The following is a 27,156-nucleotide window of genomic DNA, read 5'->3' as shown; positions in this document are numbered from 1 at the left end:
GGAGATGCTTTTCATTTGGGCAGGTTACAGGCTGCTTGCCGAGATTTCCCCATGAGTCCCAAGCAGAGAGAGGAGGTGAGAATCCCTAATTCTTTAGCAGAGTCTGACCCTGGGCCTGAGCAGTCTCATGGGGAGGGGAATCTTGAATCTTGAGGAGGGGGCACCCAGTCACTTGATCCTGCTGTGGGTTGAGGGGCCGGGGAAGGATGGGGGCGGGGAGTGACATTAAAGGAAGAACAAGACTGGGGACAAACCCTTGCCCCAACTCCTCTGTGTGGCTTGGAGAGGCTGCCCCTCCAGCTTGCCCGGCAAGTCACAGCGTGTGGCCTTCTCTCTTTGTACAAGTGAAATCTAGTTGAAATGAGCGCAAAGCGGTCCTGGAGGGAAAAGATGTAATAGAGCAGAAAGGGCTTGTCAGGGGCTCTCAGTAATTGTGTCTGGGAGACAGAGGCTCAGCTCCTTTTAGCAGCGGCAGATGAGGCCCCCTCTTTAACCCCTTCAGTCACTCGCTGGGCCCCTGTCACCCGCCCAGGCCCTCTCCCTCCATCTTCAACTCCCATCCGACCTTCAGACCCAGCTCCACACTCAGCCCTTAACTATCTGAAGTTGTCCACACAGAGAAGCAAAGAAATAGACAGACTCGGTCATGGTTGTTTGTCAAAGCTTCATTATTTTTTATTATACCTTCATTGTAGAAAAATCAGCAGATACAGATAAGCAAAACAAAATTTAATTAGCTATAATTTTGCCACCTGGAGATATAAACATTACCGGATATTTTTTTCTACACATATAAATTCATTTTTTAAAAGTAGGCTCATGCTGTACAAATTATTTTGTAACTTGCTTTCTTTTACTAGACAATATGTTGTGAACATCTTTCCATATCAGTAAATATTTATCTACATCAACATTTTAACAGTTGCATGGTTTTCCGCTATGTGCATTAATGTAACCAAGCCCTGTTGTTGGACAGTTATGTCCCCTCTCTCTCTGTTCTAGGTCACACCGTGATGCACATCTGCCTCAGGCAGACACAGCTCCCGGCCTCCACCTCTACCACCCTCCTCCCAGCCTGACTCAGGCCCCGTTCTCTGTGGCGCCTCCTCTCCTGCTTCCCCAGTCTGAGGGCCTCATCATCCAAAGCCTCAGGCCAGTTCCTAGACTGACTTCTGGACTAGACGGCAGAATGCTGTGGGTCCCAAGAAGAGGATGCCTGGACACCCTTCCACACGGCCTTCAGCCAAGCTGCGCCCCACTTCAAGCCGAGTTGGGGACAAGATGACCTCCCACTCCCTGTGCCCATCTTCTACGTCAGAATTTGCCAGGATGCCCTCCTGCCTACGAGGCCCAAGTTGATCCCAGGATAGATCAACACTTCACCCGGCCTCAACCTGCACACGAGGTGCCCAGTGTTTTCCAAACCTGCCAGCCTCTAATTCAAGGGGCCCTTTTGTCCCTTGACTGCTGCCCACTGACTCCGCTTGTGCTCCTGCCACTCTCCCAGTGCCTGGCACAGCGTGGTGGTCAGCAAGAGTGAGTGGGATGGAGAGAACATGGATCTCTGACCAGTCCACCCACTCGGTGACCCATCTCTGAGGAAGGAAACTGGCCACTAGATGGCAGTGCTGAGCTGACCAGGTCCGAGTGGCCTGGTGGACATAGCCCTTTGGAGGCAGGAAGAAAGTTGGTCTCACAGCTCTAGGCAGGCTTTCTAAAACCCAAATGTGCATCACTTAGAGGGCTCACTAGAATTGCCTCTGACTGCTATGGCAGTGCCGTCTAGGGGAGAGAGCAAGGCCATGGCCACTCAACAGCTGTATGATCTTGGATGACTCAGGAACCTTCTCTGAGTCTCCATTTCCCCATCTGTAAAATGAGGTCTAGACATACTTACTTCCAAGGTAGTTGTGAGATAAAAATCAGTGAAAGCCGGACACGGCAGGTGCTCGACAAATCCTAGCTTCCATTTAATAACACCTACCAGGTGCTTTACCTGTTTCCATGTTAGCGCATCTGTGATGGGGTGGACCCGGAGGGCTGGGAGCTGGGTCTTCCAGGGGAGTGGCCATGTCCTGTTGACTCCTTTGGGGTTGGGGCAGGGTCAGCATGTGGGCAGGCCCCCCTGCACAGGGCAGTTACCTGGCAGTGTGGACAGGATGTGGGGAGGGGGCAGCACCCTTTGCCCCCAGATCACTAGTTGTCTGTGGCTTTGGGTCTCCCAGGGGACATGTGAGAGTTATGTCCCACTGTTCTGGAGGAGACTCAGAGTACAGGCTGTTTCGCACCCTGCTTTCTCTCCTCCCTGACTCCCCCAGCGGGCTCTGTGCCTCCATCCTTGCCCTTCCCCAGCCCTTGTGGGCTTGAGACCCACAGCTCCATTGGCCTGAAAACCTCTTGGTGTGTCAACATCTCCCATGGGTGCGAGTCTCTTCTGCACTTTACCCTGAGGCTTCCCAAGACAAGGCCCCCTGAAGATGGGGTCCTCCCGATGCTAGACCTATGTTTTCCCATCAGACTGGGATGCACCTAAGGGTAGGGTCTGTCTCCCCCTTCAGACTCAGGCACCCACAGGACAGGAGCCGCCCTTTCCCCTTGGATGGGAGCCACCTAATGGGAGAACCCCTGGTTCACTGTCAGCTGGGAGCTCCCTGAGGGCAGGGGTCTCCCCTTTCTGTTGGAGGATGGTTGGAGGATGGCTGCCTCAAGCCAGGGATGCTTCCTTCTCCGATCCTGAGCCTGTGCCCAGTCCAGCTCTGTTGGTTAGAAGCACCCGACCCCTGTGGCTGCAGAAGGGCTCCTGGCTGAACCCCTGGACTCCTTCTCCTTCTCTTCCCCAGCCCCTCAGCCGTTGGAGGCATCAGCTCATTCACCCTCACAGACCCAGGGGCCAGGCTGCTGTGTTGGGATTAATAAGCTCGGGCGCTTGCTCTAACCCTGCCTCCGCACCCAGCCAGGGGCCGCTCAAGCCTGCCCCCAGCCTCTAACCCCAAGACCAGCTCTTTAATTGCTTTCCCTGGCCTGCTCAGCTCCCTGCTCCCTTCCGTCTCCCTGCCTGACTGTGTCCCTTTGGGAGGGTGAGAGGCGGGGACCAGATGTGTCCCTGGAGGGAGGAGAGGGCTGACCGGCGACCTGTTATTTCCAGTCCAGTGGTCCTTCAAATGGGCAGGATGAGCCGGGGGTAGGGCTGCGGGTGAGCCCAAGGGGAGCTCTGGGGTGAGCCAGAAAACACAGCCATGGTCTCCAGGCTCTTGGGTATGACGCTGGTCCCTTCCTCCACCCACAAACTCCATCCCAAGACTTTCTAGGTCCCTATTCACAAAAGGACGGTGGAGAAGGAGAAGACAGCCAGAAACTAGATTCTGTCTGGGAAGCAGGATCCCCCAAACCTAGCCAAGAGCCAAAGAGACATTCTGGGGGAAACTGGAGGCAGATGAGCAAGGGTCTGGGAGGCAGGATGCCTGAGTTAACAGCTGCCAAGGAGGAAGGATCCCCATGGGGTGATGATGTCCCCTGTGGGCGCCAAGCCGATGGCTGGCGGTGGGAGGACCCAGTGGAAGAAGCCCAGTCCCTTCCTCTTGACGCATCCTAACACTGACGGAGGTTTGGCTTTACGCTCAGGTGACAAGGACTCCATCCTGACTCTTTGTGTGAAGGGACCATGTCTTGTTCTGTGTCTGCAGCTCCTGGCACTGAGCCTGATTCTCTGAACTGGGCAGGAATTTGTGCCCCCGGGGTGGGGCCCAGACCTGAGCTGTGGGGCCTGGAGTGGGTGCAAAGAGCCTGGGAAGAGAGAACGTCTAAACTCCCTGAAGTGGAGGGAGGGGCTCTGCGTAGGCCCTCAAGGCGGAGGAGGCAGGCTGAAGCCGGGAGGGGGAAGCTAGGGCAGTGGACGGGGGAGCCATCTATTGCCGCCTCTGGCGGATGACTCTATGTGAGAACAATCCAATCTCAGAGCCTCACCGCTGCCCACGGAGGTCAGCTGGGAGCTGGCCGTCAGCTCGCTGCCCCCCTCAGCCCCTGCCAGCTCCCTCGACCAGCCAGGCTGCCTCCTCGTGAGCGGCCCAACTCAGCCCAACCTCCCGTGACTGAGGGCAGGAGCCACATGTGCTTAACTCCATTGGCAGAGTCTTTGTACATTTAATGGGTCACCCGAGAGCACATTCTGCACCACGGAGCCACAAATGTTTGCTGAGCGAATGGTCAGGTGCAGAACATCCTTGTCAAGAGTGACCTCTTCCCCTTGCAAGCTGCCCCCAGCCCTCGTGCAACGGAGCCTGTTGGGCGAAGCTCGCCCTCCTGGCCCTGGTTACCAGCCACCTTGCCCTGTGCCTGTTGCCTCTGCGCTTGCAGGGGTGATGGTGACGATCAAATGAGATAATAGATGTGAGGGCCCCAGGAAATGAGGCAGTTATTCAGTTCGGATCCAACCAGCAGGCAGCGAGGTCTCCTGAGGCCAAGGCAGCACACCAAGCCGCTGGGGGCTACAGATGTGAGGCGGTGACTGCTTCTGTGGGGATCATGGTACACAGGGGAAAAAAACTCAGGAAGACTAATTGGAGAGGAGGAAATTCCCGGCACGCAGAAAGAAATGATGTCTGTTCACTTCTAAACGGAAGCAGCTTGGTGTCATGTGTACGACCAGATCCTGATCTGAAACCTGGCGCTGCCACTTGCAGTCTAACTCCGGGCACATTTTGTTAACCTTTTTGTCTGTTTCCTCATTATACCTCATAAGGTCGTGAAGTCGTGAGATGCCTGCAGCCGGTAGGAATGCGGTGCTCCCCTCTGTGCTCTCCACTCCTCCAAAAAGGCATGGAAACTGAGCGGGGAGGGGTGCCCCAGGTAGAGGGGGAGGCTGCTCGCCCAGAGCAGCGAGGCCTCACTTGAAATTAGTGGCATTGTTTACACACTGCTCACAAAGTGCTAAATGCCTTTTACCGTGTTTGTTTTCAGAAGCAATTTAAACACAGACTCCTGGAATTTTGGTTATGCCATTCGTTCATGCAGCCAGCCACGTCTTCCTGGGGAAACGGAGGTAGGCTTGGGTTGAACTGTCACAATCCGAATGAGTGGAGGGGAAAGCCACGAACGGGGGGTGGCGGGGAGCTTTCGGAGCTGTGGGAGGAAGATTTCAATGGGTTCCAGCAGGTGGAGCCTCAGCCTGGAGCCTTGTAAGACCAGGGGACCACTAAGACGCTCTCTCTGACGACAGGACTCCTGGCACCCCACCACATGCAGGCTGTAGGAGGATGGACCAGGCCTCCAGGGGTGATAGCTTCTTCACCTGCTAAGGAGCAGGGGCCCTTAGCAGAAGGTGGGGCTGCGGAGTAAGGGACAGGGCCCACCTGTAAGGCTGAAGGAGGAGGCAGCGGGGGGATGTTTTTTATACTCAGAAGTTTCTTGAAGAGGAGGAAGGGGTTGCTATCCTACCTAGGTGTACAGAGAGAAACACACACCAAGGATGGAGATGGTTTATTAATCATTATAATAAAAAACTATATCTATACATATATATATATATATATATGCAGAACTGAAGGATCAGCGGATATAAACCCACGTATTAACAGCTCTTATGTCTACGTGGTAGCATTAAGGTTTACACTTCTTACACTGAGTGTGTATCCTGTTTACAATAGGGTTAAAACGATAAACTCTCTTCATTTGGAAATCAAGGCACCACCATCATCTGCATCATCGCCAGGACTGTGGCATGGGGTTGGGGCTCTTACGCCAGGCTGGGGGGATGGGGCTGAAGACGCCTTCCTCTCAGAGCCAGGAAGAGCCAAGCTGGGACTCCCTCATGCCCCCATCCCATGCTCAGCCCTTCTCAACTGCACAGCGGGCATCACTGTGCAGAGCCCTGTGTTAGATGGCGGGTGGGCAACAAAGCCCCCAAAAGCCACCTCCCTGCATGGAGGGTGTTATAAACTAGGGGGAGATGATGTTATAAACTAGGGAGACCCTTTAAAATAGCAACACGTTAAAACTCACAGATGAATAAATACACGCTGAGAAGCTGAGTGTAACAAGAGATTAATAAAGAGGGCGAGTAGCAGAATGAACGTCTGGGGGAGGACTGTTAATAAAGGAAGAGGGTGTTGGCATTAATTGCTCCGAGCCGAGGAAAGCAGGTCAGGGCTCCCGGTTTAGGCGGCGCCAGGGACCAAGAGGGGCCGGGCGGTCAGGACACCTTGGCGGAGCAGCTCCCAGCTGACAGCGCTCCCCCAACCCCCAACAGTTCCTTCTGGCTCCTCTGGTTGCCAGGGGAGTGGGGACTGGAGGGGGGCTCTGCAGGCCAGTTAGATGAGGGGAGGCAGGGAGGAAGGAGAAAAGTGAGGCTGTATCCCACCATTCCCTTCCCCCACCCCATCCCCCATCTCTCTCACCAGGGTCCCTGAGATGCTCGGAAGTACCCCATGCCCTCCTCTCGCCTGTCCCCGCCTACATTTTTTTTTTTTTTTTTGGCGGCTTGCGGGATCTTTGTTCCCTGAACAGGGATTGAACCTGGGCCACCGCAGTGAACGCGCCGAGTCTTAACCGCTGGACCGCCAGGGAATTCCCTCCCCTCCTACTTCTTGTCCCCATCTGCCACTGTGACCCAGAGCATCCCTGCCCCCAAATGCCAGTCACCTGGGATTGCCAGGGGCCCAGCTGGCCTCTTCAAGGTGCTGCTGGGGAGGCGGGCGATGCGACTGTGGCCGCGGGAGATTGAGGAACTGCGGGAGGGAAGGAAGGAAGAAGGGGGGAAGGTCACGGCCAAGCCTCTGGACTTTGGGGGGGGCGGGGGGGGTGGGAGGGTAAGAGCTAGACACGGAGCCTTGGGAGCAGGGGGAGGCTGAGCACCAGTAGGAAGCACCCAAGGCCAGACCTGAGGGTGGGAGAGGCAGCAGAGGGAAGAGGAGCTGAGTGGGGTTTGGGAGGGAAGTAGAGGTGAGGGGGTGGGGAGTCCACTCCCTGGATTACCCAGTGAACACTGAATGTCCCCTCATGGAGAGAGGGTCTGTGGCCTTTACCAAAGGAGGGAGACATCTCTAATATAATCCTGTAGTAGCAAGAGCCCAGGGACCCTCAGACAACCAGACGCTGGTCCTGCTCACAAGACCCCCTGCTACGGGCTCCAAGGGGTCTAGAGACACGCGCAGCGCCAGTAGTTGGCCCGGGCGCCCGCCGCCCTGGTGACAGCTCCTGCTGTTCCTCCTCCCACAGCTCCCCGGCCTCACCTCACAACGCGCCTCTTCTTACGAGCTGAGGTCCTAGGGAAGGAAGTTGCCGGCTTGGGGCCCTTCACGGTGAACAGGGGCCTGGGTCCGCTGGGGAGGGAGGAGGAGGAAGGTGGCACATCAGGAGGGAACCAGAAAAGGGTGCCAGCACCTCCCGCTCCGGCGCCCGGCTTGCGGGGCAGGGAGGTTAGACAAGATGACCTCTGAGGTTTCTTCCTCCTAAGAGGCGGACTCCTCTCCCTGCCTCACTCGGCCTGGGCTGACAGCTGAGTGACAGGCCTGCTCTGGGAGAACATCAGGTGGCAGTTTCTGGCGCGTCTGGGGAACTGGAGTTCAGACAGTTTCACCCTTCCACCTGCCTGGCTCTGAGCTTGTTACTGAGAGGGGGTTCGGGCTGTGGGAGAGGTGGGGGGAGCAGTGGGCAGCCTGCCATCCTCGGCCTCCCGAGTCCAGGTCAGTCTGCTGCTTGTTCGCGGCCTTGGACTGTCCTGAGCTGGTTGCTGCTCCCCCCTCCCCGCCATGCGGGCAGAAGCCAAGGGTGAGAGCATCTTCCCACTGAAAAATGCTGAATAAAGTTTTCTCAGGATCCCCTTCCCAGTTCCAGATGCTGGGCTGGAGGGTAAAGTCTGGGGTGGAAGTGGTAGAAACAGGTATTTCTCAGTGGGATACAGAACTCAGACCAGGCCCAAGTGACGGCAAGGAACAGAGTGGGCTGGGCACCCCATGTTAGTTCCTCCTCCCTGCTGACCCTCCCCATAGGGGGCGCCTGTGAGCTACTCATGGGCATGTCACAAACCAGCACAGAGCAGGCGGCTTTGGAGTATAGATGGACAAGGCAGGGCCTGGAGAGAAGCAACGCCTCCAAAGAAACGGCGCGTTCTGCTCTCCTGGGCCTGGATGCTGGTCAGACCAAAGGGAGAGATGCAGTGTCCCAACTCCAAGAGTGTGCTGTCTTCCGTTCCCCTGGGCAGCACCTCTGTCCCTTGCTGACCCCTCACCCCCTGCTGAGGCCAGAAGGGAGACCTACCTGGGGATGAAGGGCTGATCCAGCCTGTCCAACTCCCGGGGGACACTGTCCCAGCCAATGCATTCGTGGAAGCCCAGCTTTGAGGGGGCCTCCTCGGAGAGATCAAAGGTGGCGTTGAGGTCCCGTGCGGGCAGGGCCAGAGGGGTGGAGCAGTTCTGCAGAGAGGAAGGGCCCAGGGGCACCCGGCTTTTGATGACTGTGGCTGGGCAGAAGTGAGGGGAATGGCAGGGGGAGGAGGCCCGTCCCCCCGTGGGGGTGATGGGCCCATCCGGAAGCCGAGCCTCAGGAGGGGTCCCCCTCCTCAGGCAGGGCAAGAGGGACTGGCGCTGGCGCTTGGTCCCGGGCTTCGGGGCTGGTGGGCTGTCTGGCTCCAAGGGGCTCGGTCTCCTCCTCTTCTTCTCTGTGGGCCGTTGGGATGCCTGAGCTGAGGTGCGGTCAGGCCTGGGTGGGACCCCGAGAGTGTGTATGAGGCCACTCAGTTGCCTTGCCATGGTCCGGGTCACAGGGCCGGAGTATCCTGGAGACTCTGGGCAGAGAGGAGGGTGCTGAGGGGAGATCAGGGATTGGCCAGAAGGAAGGAGAATTTGTAGAATTTGGGAAGAGAGACACGGGACAGGCAGGAGCCCCTGACTCCTCGGGTCTGCATGACCCCTGGGGCCTCTCTGTGCAGAAGTCCATCATCCTAGAGGTCCAGTCTCTGACCGAACTATAACCCTGCACCTGGGGCCCCAGCCACCCCTTGGCACCAGAAGACAGAGGCCGAGCAGGGCTGAGACTCACTTGACTCTGAACGTAGCTCCTGAGCCAGAGGTGACCCCCTGGCCGGGTCAGGCTCCCCGGTGGCCTCTGCTCCAGGCTCAGTGTTTTCCTCTTGTACCAGCTGCTGCAGCATCTCGAATTCTGCGATCATGTCAGGGGTCAGGAGGTTGGCTGCTTGGAGCAGGGAATACTGGCGCTGGGCCAGGCACAACACCCTCAGAGCCAACCTGGAACAGAGGGAAGGGGATCCCCACTCCGCCTCAGACCTGCCCGGAGGACCCGGCCCCAGGGCTCCAGGTGTGGTGAGCAGCACACGTGCACTGGCCCTCCCGGACTGCCTGGCCGGCCTCATCACCCTTCCAGCCGTGCTGAAGACCAAGGCCGGCGGAGGTGACCCCGGTAATGGTGGGCGGCTTCACCCACTAAACATGCCCCTGACAAAGACAGTACTTGGGAAGTAGGGAAAGGGCACTAAGTGGCCTTGGACGCGGAAGGTCTGAGTTTCCTCTGAGCTCTGCCACCTACAAGTGCTGTGATCTTAAGTCCATTTCCCAGAGGGGCAATGGGAGGTAGCAGAGAAGAGCCAGGCTCAAGTCAGACTAACAGCTCAAAACCCGGCTCCAACACGTCCCAGCTGCATGGCCTCGGATCACCTCTTACCCTCGGTGTCCACATCTCTAAAATGAGGTCAACACACGCAGCCACCTCACAGGGTTGCTGGGGAGATGAAATAGGTTATATTATTTAAAAAAATTTTGGCATCGCCCAGCAGATTGCGGGATCCTAGCTCCCTGACCAGGGATTGAACCCGGGCCCTCAGTAATGAAAGCACACAGTCCCAACCACTGGATTGCCAGGGAATTCCCCAAATGGGTTATCTTAGATATAAAGTGTTTAAAGAGTACTTGGCACATACCCAGCACTATAAGGTTAGTTAATTGTTGTTTTCTATAATAGTAATAATAATGCCATCTACCTTGTTAGGATAATAAGAGATTAAATAAGATAGGCCATGTTGACCTTGGTTCTGAGGAGACCCTCAAAAATGCATTCAGTCTGCTCTTCCTATTTAGTGATTGGGATGCTGAGAGAGTATGTGTGTATTAACACATACTTCACATGCACTGAGGGGCTATTTAAAGGAAATTACGAAGGACTCCCCTAGTGGTGCAGTGGTTAAGAATCTGCCTGCCAATGCAGGGGACATGCCACAGAGCAACTAAGCCTGTGCGCCACAACTACTGAGCCTGTGCTCTAGAGCCCGCGAGCCACAACTACTGAGCCCACGTGCCACAGCTACTGAAGCCCGCACGCCTAGAGCCTGTGCTCCACAACAAGAGAAGCCACCGCAATGAGAAGCCCGCGAACTGCGATGAAGAGTAGCCCCCACTCGCCGCAACTAGAGAAAGCCCGCGCACAGCAACGAAGACCCAATGCAGCCAAAAATAAACAAATAAATAAATATATTTTAAAAAATATATATGTAAAAAATAAAGGAAATTACGAGGGTAATGTGATTATTGATGTTGTAAATTTAGATTCTAAGAAAGCAGATTTTCTTTCTGTGAGGCACACCCATGATAAAAGGATAAACAGTTATCTCGGTGGGGATTATTCATGGCCAGTCATTTATCCCTGGGTAGCATTTACCTGCCTGGACATCTCTGAGCCCCCTCCTCTGTCCTCAGTGTGTGCTCAGGGAACCCAATCTCATTTTATAAAGCAGCCTCAAGGCCTTTTTGAAAGAAGGCAGGATATAAATTAAAAAGGACACAGCAGAAACTCATTCTATATCTGCCTGAGCCACACATTATATGAAAATTAGACCACTGAGAAAAGTGAGAGTCTGGGGAGAAAGCCACTGGCCTGGATGTCAGATGACACAGGTCTGGCCCCGTCCCTCTTGCTGCGTAGCCCCCGCAGACGGGGAGTCGGTCTATATCATGGGTTTTCAATTCAGGTTTCAAGAAACCCATCAGAGGACATTTTTAATGGAACAGCTCTGCTTTATCTGTTCTATATATCAGACCTCAGCATAAGATTTCATTTGAAGACAGGGCTTTGCCGCTAAAAAAAAATTCTGAAAAACCACTGGACTGGAAAATCTAAGATCTACTCAGTGCCCTGGTGGTCTAAGATTCTAAACTCTAAGTTCAAAGCAAAATTATTTTCGATTATCTGGTGGTTAGGTTGTTTTCAAGCATGGAGAAGATCTAGAATGTTCTGCAGCCCCTGACACTTGGGGTCTTCCATCACAGTTTATTAGTATCTATTATTAACTCTAAGAAGTAAGGAAAACAAGGACCATGATGCCCAAATCGCAGCCAAGGTTGAAGCAACTTGTCAGAAACCACAAAATCAGAGGCAAAGCAGAAATGAGAACCCTGGTGTCCTAGCAACGCGGGACTCCAGGCAGAGAGACCCTGAGTCATCAGTGGGAGTCCACGGTTGTTCCCTCGGGGCCAAGGGGACATCCCGCCAGTGCATCCCTGCCACTCCAGGGCCCCCGGGGAGTCGGCAGCAGGAGACAGATAATGAGCCGCTGATTATTCAGGCTGCAGCCTTTTTTGCTGAGTCGGGAACAGGCACTCCCCAACAAGAAATAAAATTAAACAGGCCCTTCTGTCCGGAAGCTTTAAATACACTGCTTAGCGTGAAGCGTGCTGGGGGGGGAGGTGTAGGGTTGGCAGCAGCAAAGCTAAGTGGCAGAGGGTTTATGTTCTGGGGGCCAAGGAAGAAAACACTAGCTCCACCTCTCTATGAAGCACGGAAAGAATGGTCCCAAAGCCATTTCTCTTTGGGTTTGTATTTACTTCAGAGAAGAGCAGCCATCAATCTGTTGATGAAGACACATGACGAACACCTGACTCAGGAAAGCTATCCCTTGCTCAGCTGCTGCCCAGCTTCTCCTGGCAGCTGTCTCCTTGCTGAGCACAGGCAGCTTGGCCTTCAGACTGGAGAGCAAAGCACTAGCCCAGGCAGCCCTGCCCTAGCTCGGCGTTTGCCAGCTGTCTGGATGGAATTCGGTGTTTTGCTTCCCTCCTGTTGGGCTGCCAGCTACACGGAGTAATAGAGAGGATGCTACATAAACAGAGTAGGTGATAATATCAAATTGTTGACAGCAGGTAAGGGACAATATTGATGAGAAAAGACTTGCCTCTTTAACTAGAGCAGAAACAGAGCTTTTGTGATGTACTTAGCGCCAACTCCCACCCCAGGAGGCCTGGAACCCATCACCTCCCGCCTTGGAGCAAGAAGATACCTACTGCTTAGAACGGCCCCTGCCCAGGTTCCGTGGTGGGAGGTGGTCCACGACTGGTTTGGGCTGCAGGGTCAGGTCAGGGGAGCCGGGCAATGGGTGTCTGAGGTTCTGTGCTGGCACCTGGATTGGAACCTAGAGAGGAAGGGAGTCACAGGTCGAGGGCCCAGGACGGCCTCCCTCGCTTTACGTGAGCAGCTCCTACAACCCGTCCCTCCTCCAGGAGTGGGAATGACAGCTCCTGGAACGACCAGTCCCCGTGCTCCCTCCCTGCTCCCCTTCTGTTAACACTCAGCCTCCCCACTTCCAGACCCACAGAATCTGACAGACTAGCTCTTCCTGTGCAGGATTAGACAGCCTCCTAATGACCGAGGTGGTAGGACATCCAGGTAGAGAAGCTGGGACTGAAGGGACCCTGTGAGTTGGGGGTGGGGCATTTCTTTCAATATTCCACCAGCTCCAAGTCTTACCTCCTCAGCCGGACCTTCGTCCTTGCCCTCTGGGGGCTGCTCCCTGTCTGAAGAGTTGCCTTCCACGACCTTCTCCACCTGGGCCTCTGTCCCCAGGCTCTCCTCTTGAAGGACTGCCGACCCTGGGCGTAGCTCTGGGGTGCAGGGCTGGCTGGGGAGGCGGGATGGCGAGGGGCAGCTGGGAAGGCTAAGGGGGAAAGGAGAGGTGTGAAAGGTGGGAAGCGGGGGCAGGTGGGAAAATCAGGGAGGCGGCGGGATCTCTGTGGCTCCAGGTCCATAAGGGGTGGATGCTTGGGTAACAAGAGGGCAGTAGCTGAGCGTGGGAGAAGGAGTCAGGGATTTTCTGGTTTAGGAAACAATGACACCCGCCCCTTAAATGCACCTTCTTTTGAAGAGTAGGTGCTGCTTATACAGGCTGGGGTGTGATTTACTCCTTGGACATAGACCATTCTAGGTGACAGTCAGTGTGCCGGGCAGTGAGGAGGAACCCCTAACCCCAGATGCCAGAACAGAAGCGAGGAGTCCTAGCCCTGCAGAAGCTGGAGAAAGGATGGGCGCAGGTAGGGGGCGGCAGAACTCACGGTTGATGTGGAGGGCCCGCGTTGGGGGGCTGCGAGGAGTCCTGCTGCGGGGCCTGGGCCCCTGCCTCGTACACTCGGAGCTTCTCCCTCAGGGCGGCCACCTGGAACGAAGCAGCCCAGCCCCTCAGAGCGCGCCGGGGGAGCACAGGAGGCAGGGGGCAGGCAGAGCGCCCTGGCCGCGCGCCGGCGGTCCCGTCCCGTCCTGCCCCGCCCCGAGCCGGGCGCCCTGCCTCCCGGCCAAGCTCCCGGGGCGGCTCCTCACCTCAGCCTGGAGCTGCTGGCAGATGCTGGCGTACTGGCTGGTGTGGCAGTCCACGCTGGTCACGTTGCTCTTCAGCTGAGATGGGGGCACAGGGGAGGGATCTGTTCGTTCATTCAAAGCAGCTTTCGGCAACCACTTCCAGCGGCCAGACGCCGCGCTAGGCACACCTCACTCACATTCCCGAGACTCACCCTCATGACTGAGGGAACAGGGAGGCCAGTGGCTCTCCTAGCACAGCAAGAGGAGAGCTTGCCTTTGAACCCGAGACCCCGGCTCCCTGACCGATATGCTCTCCGCAGGCCAGGGGCTTTGCCGCAGCGGCTCCTGGAGCACCGGGGCTCCCTGGAGGAGGCGGGGGAAACCGGGCAACTCTGCTTTTATCTGTTATGTGTTGTTTTGCCAAAAATATGGGCCTGCTGCTAAAAACAAGTCTGACAAAGATCACTGGCTGATACTTGGCCACTCCCTTCCGTTGCCTCCCTCTTGAGAAGATTCTGCCTCAATCATCCCAGTGCTGTGATTTTTTTTTTTTTTTTTTTTCTTTTTGCGGTACGCGGGCCTCTCACTGCTGCGGCCTCTCCCGTTGCGGAGCACAGGCTCCGGACGCGCAGGCTCAGCGGCCGTGGCTCACGGGCCCAGCCGCTCCGCGGCATGTGGGATCTTCCCGGACCGGGGCACGAACCCGTGTCTCCTGCATCGGCAGGCGGACTCTCAACCAGTGCGCCACCAGGGAAGCCCAGTGCTGTGATATTTTAAGGACGAGGACTATGTCACTTCTTCCCTCGGCCTTGCGGGAACGCTTGCTCCAGGTATCAGAGAAAGCCAGTGGGTCCTGTCCCCTCGTCCTCCCAGCCTGGGGGCTCCCCCGACACCCCTACACCCCCACTCCAGGGTGGTGGCCATCCCAGCTGGCACGCACCGAGAGTTTGATCTCCTTGGCCCGGTCGGCATACTTGAGGGTGTTGTAAGTGTCCTCGTAGGCCAGGCTGGAGGGGCTGATGGCAGCGATCATCACCGTGCGGCAGTTGCCCCCGATGGAGTCCTTGAGTAGGCGGGTCAGCTTGCTGTCCCGGTAGGGCACGTGAGGCTTGCGGCCCTGGGGACAGTGGGTGGGCGTGGAGTGAGTGTCTGGACTACACAGACCCAGGCTAGACTCGGTAGCCTTTGCTTTTTTTTGTTTGTGTTGTTTTTGTTTTTGTTTTTTTGACCCCACTGCTGGGCTTACAGGACCTTAGTTCTCTGACCAGGGATTGAACCCGGGCCACTGGAGTGAAAGCACCGAGTCCTAACCACTGGACCACCAGGAAATTTAGACTTGATAGCTTTTGGCCCAGGGCTGGAGGGAGGGACCCTTGGCTCGGGCACTGGGTCGCTGTCCCGGGGAGGAGCGTGGCTCCGTGCAGCTTTACCTTGGCGTCGGCCAGGGCGTTGAGGACGTTGATGAGGGCCAGCAGCGAGCGGTTGATGTTGGCTCCCTCCCGCAGCCGCTCCCCCTTGGCGTGGGTGCTGGACGCCCGCTCCGAGCCAGCCAGGTCAATCAGGCTCATCTTGGCCACCTGAAGGGCCTGAGTCAGACCTGGGATCCGGTCCTGCTGCTTCACGAAGATCTGGGGGCAGATGGCAGGGGTGAGGGGACACTGGGCACCAGGAGCTCCAGCTTCAGGCCCTGGCCTGTGACCCCTCCTCACCTGGAAGATGGCATGGGAGCGGGAGGACGTAGCGTTGACGTCAGTGGGGTGCTGCGTGCGGTTACGGTTCCCCCTGGTCAGCATCCCCAGCAGCTGCTCAGCTGAGGTCGGCTACAGAGGAGATGTGCAGGAAGGGGGCTGTGGTCTCCCCAGTGGGGACTTTTCCCCCAGCAGAAGGGCTGCTCTTCAGGACCAATGTTACCCCCTTGCTATCACCACCACTGCCCCAACAGCATCCAGGACATCCCCAAACTACCCGGTGAGGGGATCCTGGAGGACAAGGCTGCTCATCCCACCCGAGCCCAGCCCCTTACCTGGTGGAAGGAAAGCCCTTGCACCACCACCCCCTTGTCGGGGTCCTCACGGATGGTAAGGGGCCCCTTGGGCTCCAGGAGGTCGTGGATCTGCTCATTGTACACCTGAAGAGAAAGGAAGCCAGGGAGAGACCCGAGGGAGAGGCTGGTCAGGAAGCCTCTCCCCTAGGCGCTGGGGAGAGCTGAGTTGCTGGGTCAGGGAAGCATGATGAGACACGCCGTGGTGAGTGGCACTTTGCTGGATGATGTCACATGATGAGTAGGACAGGCGGGGTCAGTTCACACGCAGGCTCTCTTGGAGCTGTGTCCACCCTCTGGGCCCCCGTCTGCCCACCCCCTACCACCCTCTCCCCGCTCCTGCTTGCTCCACCCCACTCCCTCTTTAGGTGGTTGTGAGAATGAGGGATGGGGCCGCCCAGTCCTGGGGTGCAAACAGCCCTACCTCCTGGTAGCTGATGAGCACCTCGAGTTTCTTCTCCTCCCGGCAGGCCTCGAGCCTTCTGTACAGTTCCATGGTGGTCAGGTACATGATGCCGGGGTCCCCCTCTCTTCCCAGCATGGTGTGTGTCTTCCCGGCCCCGGTGGCCCCATAGGCAAACACTACAGAAGACAGAGTAGGGAGTAGGGTGGCAGCAGGGCCAGATCCACCTTCTCCGGGGGCTTCTCCAGGGGCTCCCCCAGTGCACTTCCATCCGGTCAGCCCTTCCCTTCTCCCCGAGCCTCTTTCCTTCCTTCCACGTGCGCGGTTCCACTGCTCCCTCCCACCCACCCACATCCCCTACGTTCACAGCTGTTGAGTTCTCCGTGTCCATTCCTGGTGCCCCTGTAGGCTTGTGGATTTGAGGGCAAAGGGGTCTCCACTATGGGTGGGAGCTTATCCCTTCCTCAGGGAAGACTTCTCCAGCCTGGGTAGCTTCCTCTGTGGAAGGCCCACAATTCTTTCCCTCATATCACTTATCTTGGTTTTTAACCACACACTTGTGGGTGTGATTTTTTTTTTTTTTTTTTTTTTTGCAGTACGCGGGCCTCTCACTGCCGTGGTCTCTCCCGTTGTGGAGCACAGGCTCAGCGGCCATGGCTCATGGGTCCAGCCGCTCCACGGCATGTGGGATCCTCCTGGACCGGGGCACGAGCCCGTGTCCCCCGCATCGGCAGGCGGACTCTCAACCACTGCACCACCAGGGAAGCCCCGGGGGTGTGATTTTGTGATGTGTTTTCTCCCAGTTCTAAACTCTAAGCCTCACGAATACAGGAACCCTGTCTGCCTGATCTGCTATTGTATCCCGTGGCCCAGTGGAGTGGTCCCCACCCAGGAGAAGAATGAATGGGGGGGCCCACAGAGAACGCACAGCCGGAGCGCTCCTCAACCAGTGCCCAGCAGAGGGGGAGACGGGCTCACCTGAGCAGTTGTAGCCCTGGAGGAAGTTGTCCAGGATGCTGTGGGTGGTGTGATGGAACACGTCCTGTTGGGTGGCCGCCTCACCAAAGACCCGGTCAAAGACAAACGTCAAGTCTTTACCCTTCTTCTTGGGGCCATCAGGAACGCTGCCCCATTTCAGGCCAAGGAAGCCCCCATCGGGCTCCTCAGGGTCAAACACCAGCACCCGCTCATCCACCACCTGAACCACAGGCCGCCGCTGACTCTCCAACTCCCTCAGGGTGGGGGGCCGCACCCGCACCACGACCCGCACCACGCTGTTTTCCACCGCCATCACCATGGCAACACCTGGGCAGAGACATGATGGAGATGAGGACCAATCTGACCCAGGCCTGACCAGGTGCCCTCAGTCTAGCACTCAGGGGCCTTCTCCCACCTCCTCCTCAACAGCTCAGCTCCATTTTATACCTCAAGAGAATACTGATGCCAGCACCAATCATTGACAAATATCTTTCCCATCTGAAAGACCATCTTTGTCATATCCAATGACTGTATTGTTTTCAGAGGCCTATTCTGGGCTTTCTATTATGTTCCACGAATCTGTCTATTCCTGTGCGAGCACCACACTGTTTCCACTCCATTCCTTTACAGTTGCTTCTTATCTAGCAAGGCAAGACACCCCTCCCAACCCCAGCTTTCTTTTTCGTGATTCTCGTGGCTATTTTCAGTCATTTATTCTATTCGACTTTAAGAACATTTTATCGATTCCATCCCCATCCCAGAACCCCCCCCAAAAAATACCCTATTGGGATTACAATCGGAATTATATTAAATTTACATATTTATTTTATATTAAATGTTTTCACACAAGAATATGGCTATTACCTTTCTATTTGTTCATGTATTTTTTATATCTTCAGGTAGTTTCTATAATTGTCCTTTTAATACAATTCTTTTTTTTTTTTTTTTTTTTTTTTTTTTTTGCGGTACGCGGGCCTCTCACTGCTGTGGCCTCTCCCGTTGCGGAGCACAGGCTCCGGACACACAGGCTCCGCGGCCATGGCTCGCGGGCCCAGCCGCTCCGCGGCATGTGGGATCTTCCGGGATCGGGGCACGAACCCGTGTCCCCTGCATCGGCAGGCGGACTCTCAACCACTGCGCCACCAGGGAAGCCCTAATACAATTCTTAAGTACTTTATTGCTCTTATGAATGGAACACCTTCCCTATTTCCAGGTGCTAATATGGAGAAACATGATTGATTAAAAAAAATTATTTATTTATTTGGTTGCGTTGGGTCTTAGTTGTGGCAGGCGGGCTCCTTACTTGGCTCCTTAGTTGTGGTATGCAAACTCTTAGTTGCGGCACCCACGTGGGATCTAGTTCCCGGACCAGGGATCGAATCCGGGCCCCCTGCATTGGGAGCGCAGAGTCTTAACCACTGCGCAACCAGGGAAGTCCTGAAACATGATGGATTTTTATATATTTGCCTTATACCCACTACCCTCAAACTCTCTTATTATTATTATCATTATTTGGCCATGCCACGGGGCTTGTGGGATCTTAGTTCCCTGACCAGGGATTGAACATGGGCCCTCAGCAGTGAAAGTGCGTAGTTCTAACCACTGGACCACCAAGGAATTCCCTCAGACTCTCTTACTGACTCTAAGTGCTTTTTATTAGAGCTTATTGAGTTTTCTGAGTATACAATTATGTATCAGAAAATAATTTTTTTTACTTTTTCTTCTCCATACTTATACCAAATATTTCATATGTTGTCTACTGTATTCCCTAGAACTTCCAAAACAATGTTGAAATGATAATAGGCATCCCTGTATTGTTTTTTCTTTAAATAAATTTATTTATTTATTTATTTTTGGCTGTGTTGGGTCTTTGTTGTTGCACGTGGGCTTTCTCTAGTCATAGCAAGCGAGGGGCTACTCTTTGTTGTGGTGCGTGGGCTTCTCACTGTCGTGGCTTCTCTTGTTGTGAAGCACGGGCTCTAGGCACTTGGGCTCAGTAGTTGTGGCTCGCGGGCTCTAGAGCACAGGCTCAGTAGTTGTGGCGCACGGGCTTAGTCGCTCCGCGGCATGTGGGATCTTCCCGGACCAGGGCTCGAACCCGTGTCCCCTGCACTGGCAGGCGGATTCTTAACCACTGCGCCACCAGGGAAGTCCCCCTGTAGTGTTTTTGATCTTAAAGGAAACGGCTTTAGTGCTTCACTGTTTAGATATTGATTTTGGACAAATAGTCATTATCATATTAGTAATTTCATCTGTTCTTACTTTACTCAGAGCTGTTATCAGGAATGTCTTGAACTTTATCTAATGCTCTTGCAGCATCTTCTGATATGTTTACATGTTTTTTCTCCTTTATTTTGTTGATGTGGTAAATTATTTGATATTATTCCTGGCATCAAAGCAACCATGCATTCTTGAAAAAAAAATCCTACTCTGGCCATACTGAAGTTTCCAACTTTCAAATTGTCAAATGTGTCAACCTTTTTTTTTATTGTTTTTATGTCATATTTAAGAAGACGTTCCTTCCCTAAAATAATAAACACTTTTCTTATATTTCTAATACTTTTCCTTTCTTACATTAGATCTTTATCCAGATGGAATTTATTTTTGTGTGTGAATGATATGAGGATATTCCTAAATATCTTTTCTTTCCAAATGGCAGGCAACTATCTCAAGATCATTTATTAAATAGTGCATTCATTCTCCACTGATTTATTTATTTTAAAATTTTTATTTATTTATTTATATTTATTTTTGGCTGCGTTGGGTCTTCGTTGCTGTGTGCGGGCTTTCTCTAGTTGTGGCGAGCAGGGGCTACTCTTCGTTGCGGTGCACAGGCTTCTCGGTGCAGTGGCTTCTCTTGTTGCAGAGCATGGGCTCTAGGCGAGCGGGCTTCAGTAGTTGTGGCGCATGGGCTTAGTTTCTCCGTGGCGTGTGGGACCTTCCTGGACCAGGGCTCGAGCCCGTGTCCCCTGCATTGGCAGGCGGATTCTTAACCACTGGGCCACCAGGGAAGTCCCCCCGACTAATTTAAATGCCACATTTAACATAACTAAATTCTCATATAAACATGAATTTGTTTTGTGACTCTCCATTCTGATCTACTGAAATGTCTGTTCCTTTTTCCGTAACTCGTTGTAATTATTGTGGTTCTATAATATATCACCTTATTGTTCTTTTTCTTGGCTATTGTTGGGCATCTTGTCTTGTGCATGATTTTAGAATCAGCTTATGAAGCTGATTCTACGAAAAATCCTGCTAAGATTTTAATTGGGATTATTTTGAATTTATAGATTAATATGAGAATTGGCATCTTTACAGTATGAAGTCTTCCCATCTAGGAATATTGTATCTCTTTTCATTATTCACAACTTTATAATCTTCAGTAAAATTTTATTGTTTTCCTCACATGAGTTTTGTACATTTCTTCAGAGGTTTATTACTAGTTACTGTATAGTCTTTGTTATATTGTAAATAAGCTCTTTTTAAAATTACATTTTCTAATTCATTTTGACAGAACATAGGAAAGCTACTGATTTCTGTATGCAGATCTTGTATCTGGCCACGTTGTTGAACACCCTTATTAGTTCTAATAGATTGTCATTGATTCTCTTAGATTTTTCAATTAAATGATGATATAGTTTGCAAATAATAACAGTTACTTTCTATTTTTAGCTCTTCTATATTTAGTTCCCCACCCTCCACTACCCATTAGGAATGGGTGCTAAATTTTATCAAATGCTTTTTTGGCACTTGCTGAGATGATCACACAGTGTTCCTCCTTTAGTCTGTTAATGTAGAGGGTGACATGGATAGATTTCCTAATATTGCCCTGGTAGTAATCCGAAAAGCGTATTTACCTATTCTCTCTTGAATTCCCCTCAGACCTCTCTCCCCTTTCATTTCACCTTCAAGCCAGCCTACCAAAGGTAGAGATGGAATTTCTGGAATGCAGGAGCTACAGATATCCTGGAAAAGTTCAGCCCAAAGAGATGGAATTTCTGGAATGCAGGAGTCACGGATATCCTGGAAAAGTTCAGCCCAAGTCTAGGGATATGTTAACAGGGGTAAGAAACAGGGGGCTGTTCCTGGGGGATAGGAAGAGATGAATGCTTTCCTAGGAAAGATGAGGTCCTACTGATGGGTCACAATTACCAGGGTCATTCAGCAAAGAAACATAGGATTTCTACCTAAAACTCCAGCAAACAACTCACTTTTTCCTTGGGGAATGAGGCAGAATTGAGTTGATTTCAAACTCCTGTCCTTCACCCCCAAACTTCTTAATTTCTTCCCCACAAAAAACAAAGGAGAGATGTCAACCAATAATCATCTTTTTACTTGTGTGTAATTAATTCTGTTCCTGTCCCAGCAATCAGCTCATCATAATAATAAACATAACAGGTAAGTGCCCACTCTGTCAGGGACTGTTCTAGGCGCCCTACACGTTTCACCTCCTTTCAACCCCATCACGACCCCAGGTGGTAGATACTATTATTTATTTATTTATTTATTTATTTATTTATTTATTTATTTATTTATTTATTTATTTATTTGCGGTACGCGGGCCTCTCACTGTTGTGTCCTCTCCCTCTGCGGAGCACAGGCTCCGGACGCGCAGGCTCAGCGGCCACGGCTCACGGGCCCAGCCGCTCCGCGGCATGTGGGATCCTCCCGGACCAGGGCACGAACCCGTGTCCCCTGCATCGGCAGGCGGACTCTTAACCACTGCGCCACCAGGGAAGTCCTAGATACTATTATTATATTCATGTTTCAGTGAGAAAATTGAGACAGAGAGGGTTAAGCAACTTGCCCAAGATCCCAGTGGTAGTAAGTGATGAATCCTGGTTCCAACCCGGGCAGTCTGACCACAGAGCCTGCTATACTGCCTTGTAATGACGTTATGTATTACACCCTCATGATCACATTGTTGTAATAGTCCCTTATGTTTGTATAATAATTATAATCCCTTTTATGTAACTAGCATTATGTATGCTGCAAACGCTTTCAGATAAATGGACTAGACCTAACTTTCAACACTCAGAATTCCTGCCTCCCATCCTTGCATTCCCACCCCCAGGGAACCCCACTCTTTTTTTTTTGGCTGCGCCTCACAGCTTGCAGGATCCTAGTTCCGTGACCAGGGATCGAACCCCTCGGCCCTCGGCAGTGAAAGCATGGAGTCCTAACCACTGGACCGCCCGCCAGGGAACTCCCAGGAACCCCACTCTTGTGACCAGGAAAGTGAAGGCAGAGGGTGCCTGGGCCCACCATCTGAGTCTACATTCTATTAGCTGAGTTGGAGCTACAGAGCAGCCTAACATTCAAAGCAGGAAATTAAAACGGGCACTGGCAGCGGAATGCGCCTAACCTTTACAGTTCTCTCCTCTCCGCCTCCTGAGGGCCAGTGAGGCCGACTGTTTGCCTAATGAGATGTTTTCCTTCTTCCTGAGACAGCGCTGAGGGTGTGGGGTGGGAGGTGGGGAGCGGGTAGGGTGGCACTTGGCATGGCCGCAGTTAGGACACCTGGGTCCTGGTCTCTGCTTTGCCTCTGACTGGGGGGGAGGCAGCCACACCATGTTGATGTCACATCATCTCCCTTGAGAGCCAGAGAGAGCGGCTACCGATCTGCTCCTGCCCCAGGGGGATGGGAGATTAATGAGAGAACGTTTGTCAAGTTTGCTTTGATCCTCGGCTGGAAAGAGCTTTTCAGCCCAAAGTACAAGGGAGATGATTCTTTAATAAGATCTTCAGGGTTCTGAGCCAGCCACAGTCACGTCCTGTTTCTAACCTGGGGCAGCTCATTAAAACCCGGAGGCTAGTTCGCTGCGGAGCTGAGGCTGGGAAGCCAAGATTCAGTTGTTTTCAGGGTAGCCTCCTCTGCCCATCCTCATAGGGACAGAGAGAACAAGCCCAAGATCCTCAGAAGCCCCTGGAGAAGAATGTCTGAGGACTTGAGGGGGGTCTGCCTGCAGACAGTGGGAGCTGGGAAGGCAGGGAAAGTGCTTAGCCCTTGGGTGTTGTACTTTTATATAGTGGTTGCTGTGGTCCCCTCCACTGATCCTTCACAACAATCATACACTGTGTTTCTTGTCCTTAAGGTCCAAGAGAGCGGGACCCTCTTCTGATATAGTCTGTGCACCCCAGATGCCTAGGAGCCAGATCCAGCATGCAGTAGATGCTGTATAATATTTGTCCTATGAATGAATAGAGGCCAGAGAAAAGCAGTCTGAAGCCAAAACCCTAAAAATAACTACAATTATAGCTAACATTTATTGAGCACCTACTATGTGTCAGGCACTATGCTAAGTGCTTTACAAGTGTTTCGTTTATCTTTCACAGCAATCTCATTCTGCAGTTACTGATACATTTGTTACATCCCTACTCTGCAAAGGAAACTGAGGCCCAGGAAGGAAATTGTCTCATATGGATGGTAAGTAGCAAGGCCAGATCTTGACTTTGATCTGTCGTCAGAGGCGCTACTCTTCATCCTAGCCTGCTCTGCCTTCTACCTGGGCTTTTGCAGCTCTTAATCCCCCTCACCTTAGTACCCACAGAAAAACGTCCAAAGATGGCTGTTTCTTTCTGTGAGTGGTAGCAAAGAGGAAGGAGCTGTGTTCTTTTGTTTTATAAATAGACAATCATAAGGCTGTAACTAATGATAGTTTTATTTATTCCTTTCTAATCAGTTTTATTTATTTTTCTCGTCTTGCAGCCCTGGCTAGGACCTCAGGTACAATACTGAAAGCAGCAATAGTGAGCAATCTTGTCTCTTTCCTACTTTCATTTTGCTCTTTGTTGGTTTAAGGAAATTTACCTCTATTTCTAGTTTACCATTGAAAAAAATCATAAATGGTTATTGAATGCTATTTCTGTACCTAATGGGATATGTTTTCTCCTTTAATCTGTAAATGTGTAAGTTGTATTAATAGATCTTCTATTGTTAAACTATTCTCACATTCCTGGGATAAACCCAATTTAGTCATAATGCATTTTGTAAAAATACATCACTGGCTTCTGATTGCTAGTATTTTATCTAAGATTTTTACAACTACATTTACAAAAGAGATTGGCTTGAAATTTTCTTTGCCTCATTTTTGGTATCACAAAATAGACTGGGGACTTCCCTGGCGGTCCAGTGGTTAAGACTCTGAGCTTCCACTGCAGGAGACACAGGTTCGATCCGTGGTCAGGGAACTAAGATCTTGCATGCTGCGCGGCACCCCGCCTCCCCCCCCAGAAATAGACTGGAAGTGTTGTCTTCCTTTCTTTCTTTTTTTGGGAAGAGTTTCTATAAGATTAGAATCATTTCAATTGCCTGTATGTTTTTGGTGGGGTTTTTTGATGTGTGTGAAGGTAGATTTTAAACTAATGAAATTTCTTCAGTAGTCCTAGGTTTGTTCAAAATTTCCATAGCTTCTTTTTTTATTATTTATTTATTTTATTTTATTTATTTTTGGCTGTGTTGGGTCTTCATTGCTGTTTGTGGGCTTTCTCTAGTTGCGGTGAGTGGGGGCTACTCTTTGTTGCGGTGCACAGGCTTCTCATTGCGGTGGCTTCTCCTGTTGCGGAGCACGGGCTCTAGGCATGCGGGCTTCAGTAGTTGTGGCACACGGACTTAGTTGCTCCGTGGCATGTGGGACCTTCCCGGCCCAGGGATCGAACCCATGTCCCCTGCATTGGCAGGCGGATTCTTAACCACTGCACCACCAGGGAAGTCCCTTTCATAGCTTCTTGAATCAGTTTAGGTAAGTTGTTTTTCCTAGAAAATTGCCCAAAAGCATCATCAAAAATAGTTCCCATTGAAGTCTTTCTCTCTCTTTTAATCTTTCAGTAACCAAAGTTATGTCCCTATTTTCATTCCTAAGGTCATTTTTCCATGTTTCTTTTCTTTTTGTCTTAATCAATCTTACCAGAGGTCTGGCTTTTTTATTAGTCTTTTCAAAGATACAGCTTTTGGCTAAGTTAATCATCTCTATTATATAGGAAAATTCTATTTCATTAATTTTTGCTCTTAACTTCTTTTACTTTCTACACTTTAATTCTGTTGTTCTGTTCTCTTATTAAAATTGAATATCTGCCTCATTTTCATCTTGAAAAAATACATGTTCTAATGTAAGCCTTTAAGACTATAAATTTCCCTCTAAGTATTCTCTAACTGCATTCCCCACATTTTATACATAGCATTATCACTGTTTCATGCTAATTACATTTTAATTAGAATAATGATATCCTATTTGACTGAGTTATTTAAATGTTTTTTTTTTTTAAAATCCAAATGTGGGTTTGTTTCTTTTTCTTTTGTATTTTAAACTTAATTGCTTGTGGAAATAGAATATGGTTTGTACAATACTCTGACAACTGTTTAGATTTGCTCTGTGGCCAGATAGAGATAATTTTTATTAAGACCTCTAAAAATATGCTACTGGCATACTTTTTTTTCAAAAAAGGTATAAAATGGAGCTGGGTTGGTTAAGATAAAACCAACAAATTGAGACACTTTAAAATCTCTCTCTGATGGTGGGGGAATTCAGTCATGAAATAGGAAGAGAAGGACTGCATACTTTGGTAGTTGTTTGAACCATGGACTGTGTGACCGGAGAGGAAAAAGAATAGTGATAAGACTGGTGAAAGCAGTGTAACATCCATAAGAAGCTCATACAGAAAAATTTTGTGGATGTTCTCCTCTTAGCTAGGCTTAACTTCTCTGTTTCTTAACCTGTAAAATGTAAATATTAGTATCTATTCCACTGGGTTGTTGTGAGGATTAAATGAGATAACTCAAACCTGGTAAGTGCTCAGTAAATGTTAGCCATCATTATTAGAATTGATATGACATACTAGCATTTCGCCCCCTACCAGGAGAACCAACATCTGCAGTAAAATCCCCTATTTTCCTTGACACAGACCAGGCTTATCTGTCCTGTGTCACTTCAGTACCTTAAAGGGTCAAAGCTAAGAGGAAAGGCATCCTAGGAACAGTAGCAGAAGGCCTGGTTTTCCGTCATGCAGATCTTCTTTCATATTTTCCTTTATTCAGTCAAATATTTACTGGGTGCCCCAGTAACTAAGTTACGGCCCCTGGCACAGCTCTGCAATCAGTTCTGCACAGATGTGCAGCGAGGGTCTTAGCTACTCCTTACAGATGTGCAGAGAGTCCCACGTCTCCAGTTCTAGTGCGCGGGAGGACCCAATTCTTCCTTACGTATGAGCAGGGGTACCTTTCCCAGAGCGGATGTACAGAGGGCTGGGCCCCGGGTGCAGACTTGAGGGCCCAGTCTAGGTCCTGTACAAATAAGCAGAAGGTCCCGATCTCCCGTGCAGGTATGGAAGGAAGGGCCTTCTCCCCGCAGCTCCCCCCACCCTGTTCGGAAGGGGCCGCCCGGGACCTGATCGGTCTTCACGCTGTACCTCCATGTCCCGCACAAAAGAGGCCGGGCTCCGGCTTCCGCCGCCGTCAGCAGCTGGGTCCGCCGGTCCAGACTTGAGCGCAGGAGCCCGCGGGGCCGCCTCCGTCGTGGACCAGCGCTTACCCTTCGTCCGTTCCCCGCCGCTGGTGTCGCCCCTCGCTGCCGGGTCCCGCCGCAGCAGACAGGAAACTCTGACCACCGGAGAGCGCCGCCCGTCCAGCACCCGACCGGCGCCAACCTCCGGCCCGCGCGGAGTGTTCAAATTAGCCGGGTCGGTTCATCGGCGCTTGCCATTGGTTACCGCCCGGATGGCTGATTGGCTGTTTCCTAAGTCACAGTGTACTACTCCGAGGTGGCGGGAGTTGTCAACGTGCGCTTGCGCACTTCCCCTTCCTGCTTGCTGGAGGTTTGAGGCAGTGTCTCTGAGGCTGGAGCCACCAGACTGACCGGCAGAAACCAGTATGGGGTTGGGGTACGGAGGGGGAACGGGGCGGGGTGGGTTACGGCCTGTCTCAGTTGTCCCTGGGACTGAGTTCATCACCAAATGCAGCAACCAGACATCAAACACGTTTTCAAACCTGCTTTTTCTGTGGGCTAAGTCGGCATCCACTTACCCAAGAAGGGAGTTTCAGCCGCTCTCCAGGGTTTCTTCTCTTCCGCGACCATCCGAAGAATGAACTTCAAGCTTTGATGTGGAGAAACCGGTGGAGGCAGAGAGTGGCACCTGCTTGGCTTTGACAGTGCCAGGAGTATCATGGAAGGATTGT

General features: G+C 52.1%; 1 protein-coding gene across 3 annotated transcripts; it reads right to left on the bottom strand.

Moving 5' to 3' along the window:
• Nucleotides 1-5,144: 5,144 nt before the first annotated feature.
• On the bottom strand, nucleotides 5,145-26,632 carry KIF18B (kinesin family member 18B). Of its 3 annotated transcripts, none has more exons than XM_081218276.1 (16): nucleotides 26,391-26,632; nucleotides 16,986-17,312; nucleotides 16,029-16,186; nucleotides 15,587-15,691; nucleotides 15,273-15,383; nucleotides 14,994-15,191; nucleotides 14,504-14,680; nucleotides 13,585-13,659; nucleotides 13,323-13,423; nucleotides 12,742-12,928; nucleotides 12,279-12,406; nucleotides 9,034-9,239; nucleotides 8,254-8,779; nucleotides 7,227-7,316; nucleotides 6,637-6,722; nucleotides 5,145-5,323 (listed from the first exon to the last, which is right to left on the bottom strand). In XM_081218276.1, the coding sequence occupies exons 2-16, from the start codon at nucleotides 17,302-17,304 to the stop codon at nucleotides 5,160-5,162; spliced, it is 2,631 nt and encodes an 876-aa protein (XP_081074402.1). In that variant the 5' UTR covers nucleotides 17,305-17,312; nucleotides 26,391-26,632; the 3' UTR covers nucleotides 5,145-5,159. The 3 variants fall into 3 exon arrangements, with proteins under 3 accessions (XP_081074402.1, XP_081074403.1, XP_081074404.1); XM_081218277.1 differs by having other exon boundaries at nucleotides 26,513-26,632; XM_081218278.1 differs by lacking the exon at nucleotides 5,145-5,323 and adding an exon at nucleotides 6,086-6,294.
• Nucleotides 26,633-27,156: the final 524 nt, after the last annotated feature.

The sequence above is a fragment of the Mesoplodon bidens genome (genome assembly GCF_964165515.1).
Source record: "Mesoplodon bidens genome assembly, chromosome: 19".
Classification (NCBI taxonomy): Eukaryota; Metazoa; Chordata; class Mammalia; order Artiodactyla; family Ziphiidae; genus Mesoplodon; species Mesoplodon bidens.
The sequence above is the reverse complement of the archived record's forward strand: the minus strand, read 5'-3'. Positions and strand labels throughout refer to the sequence as shown.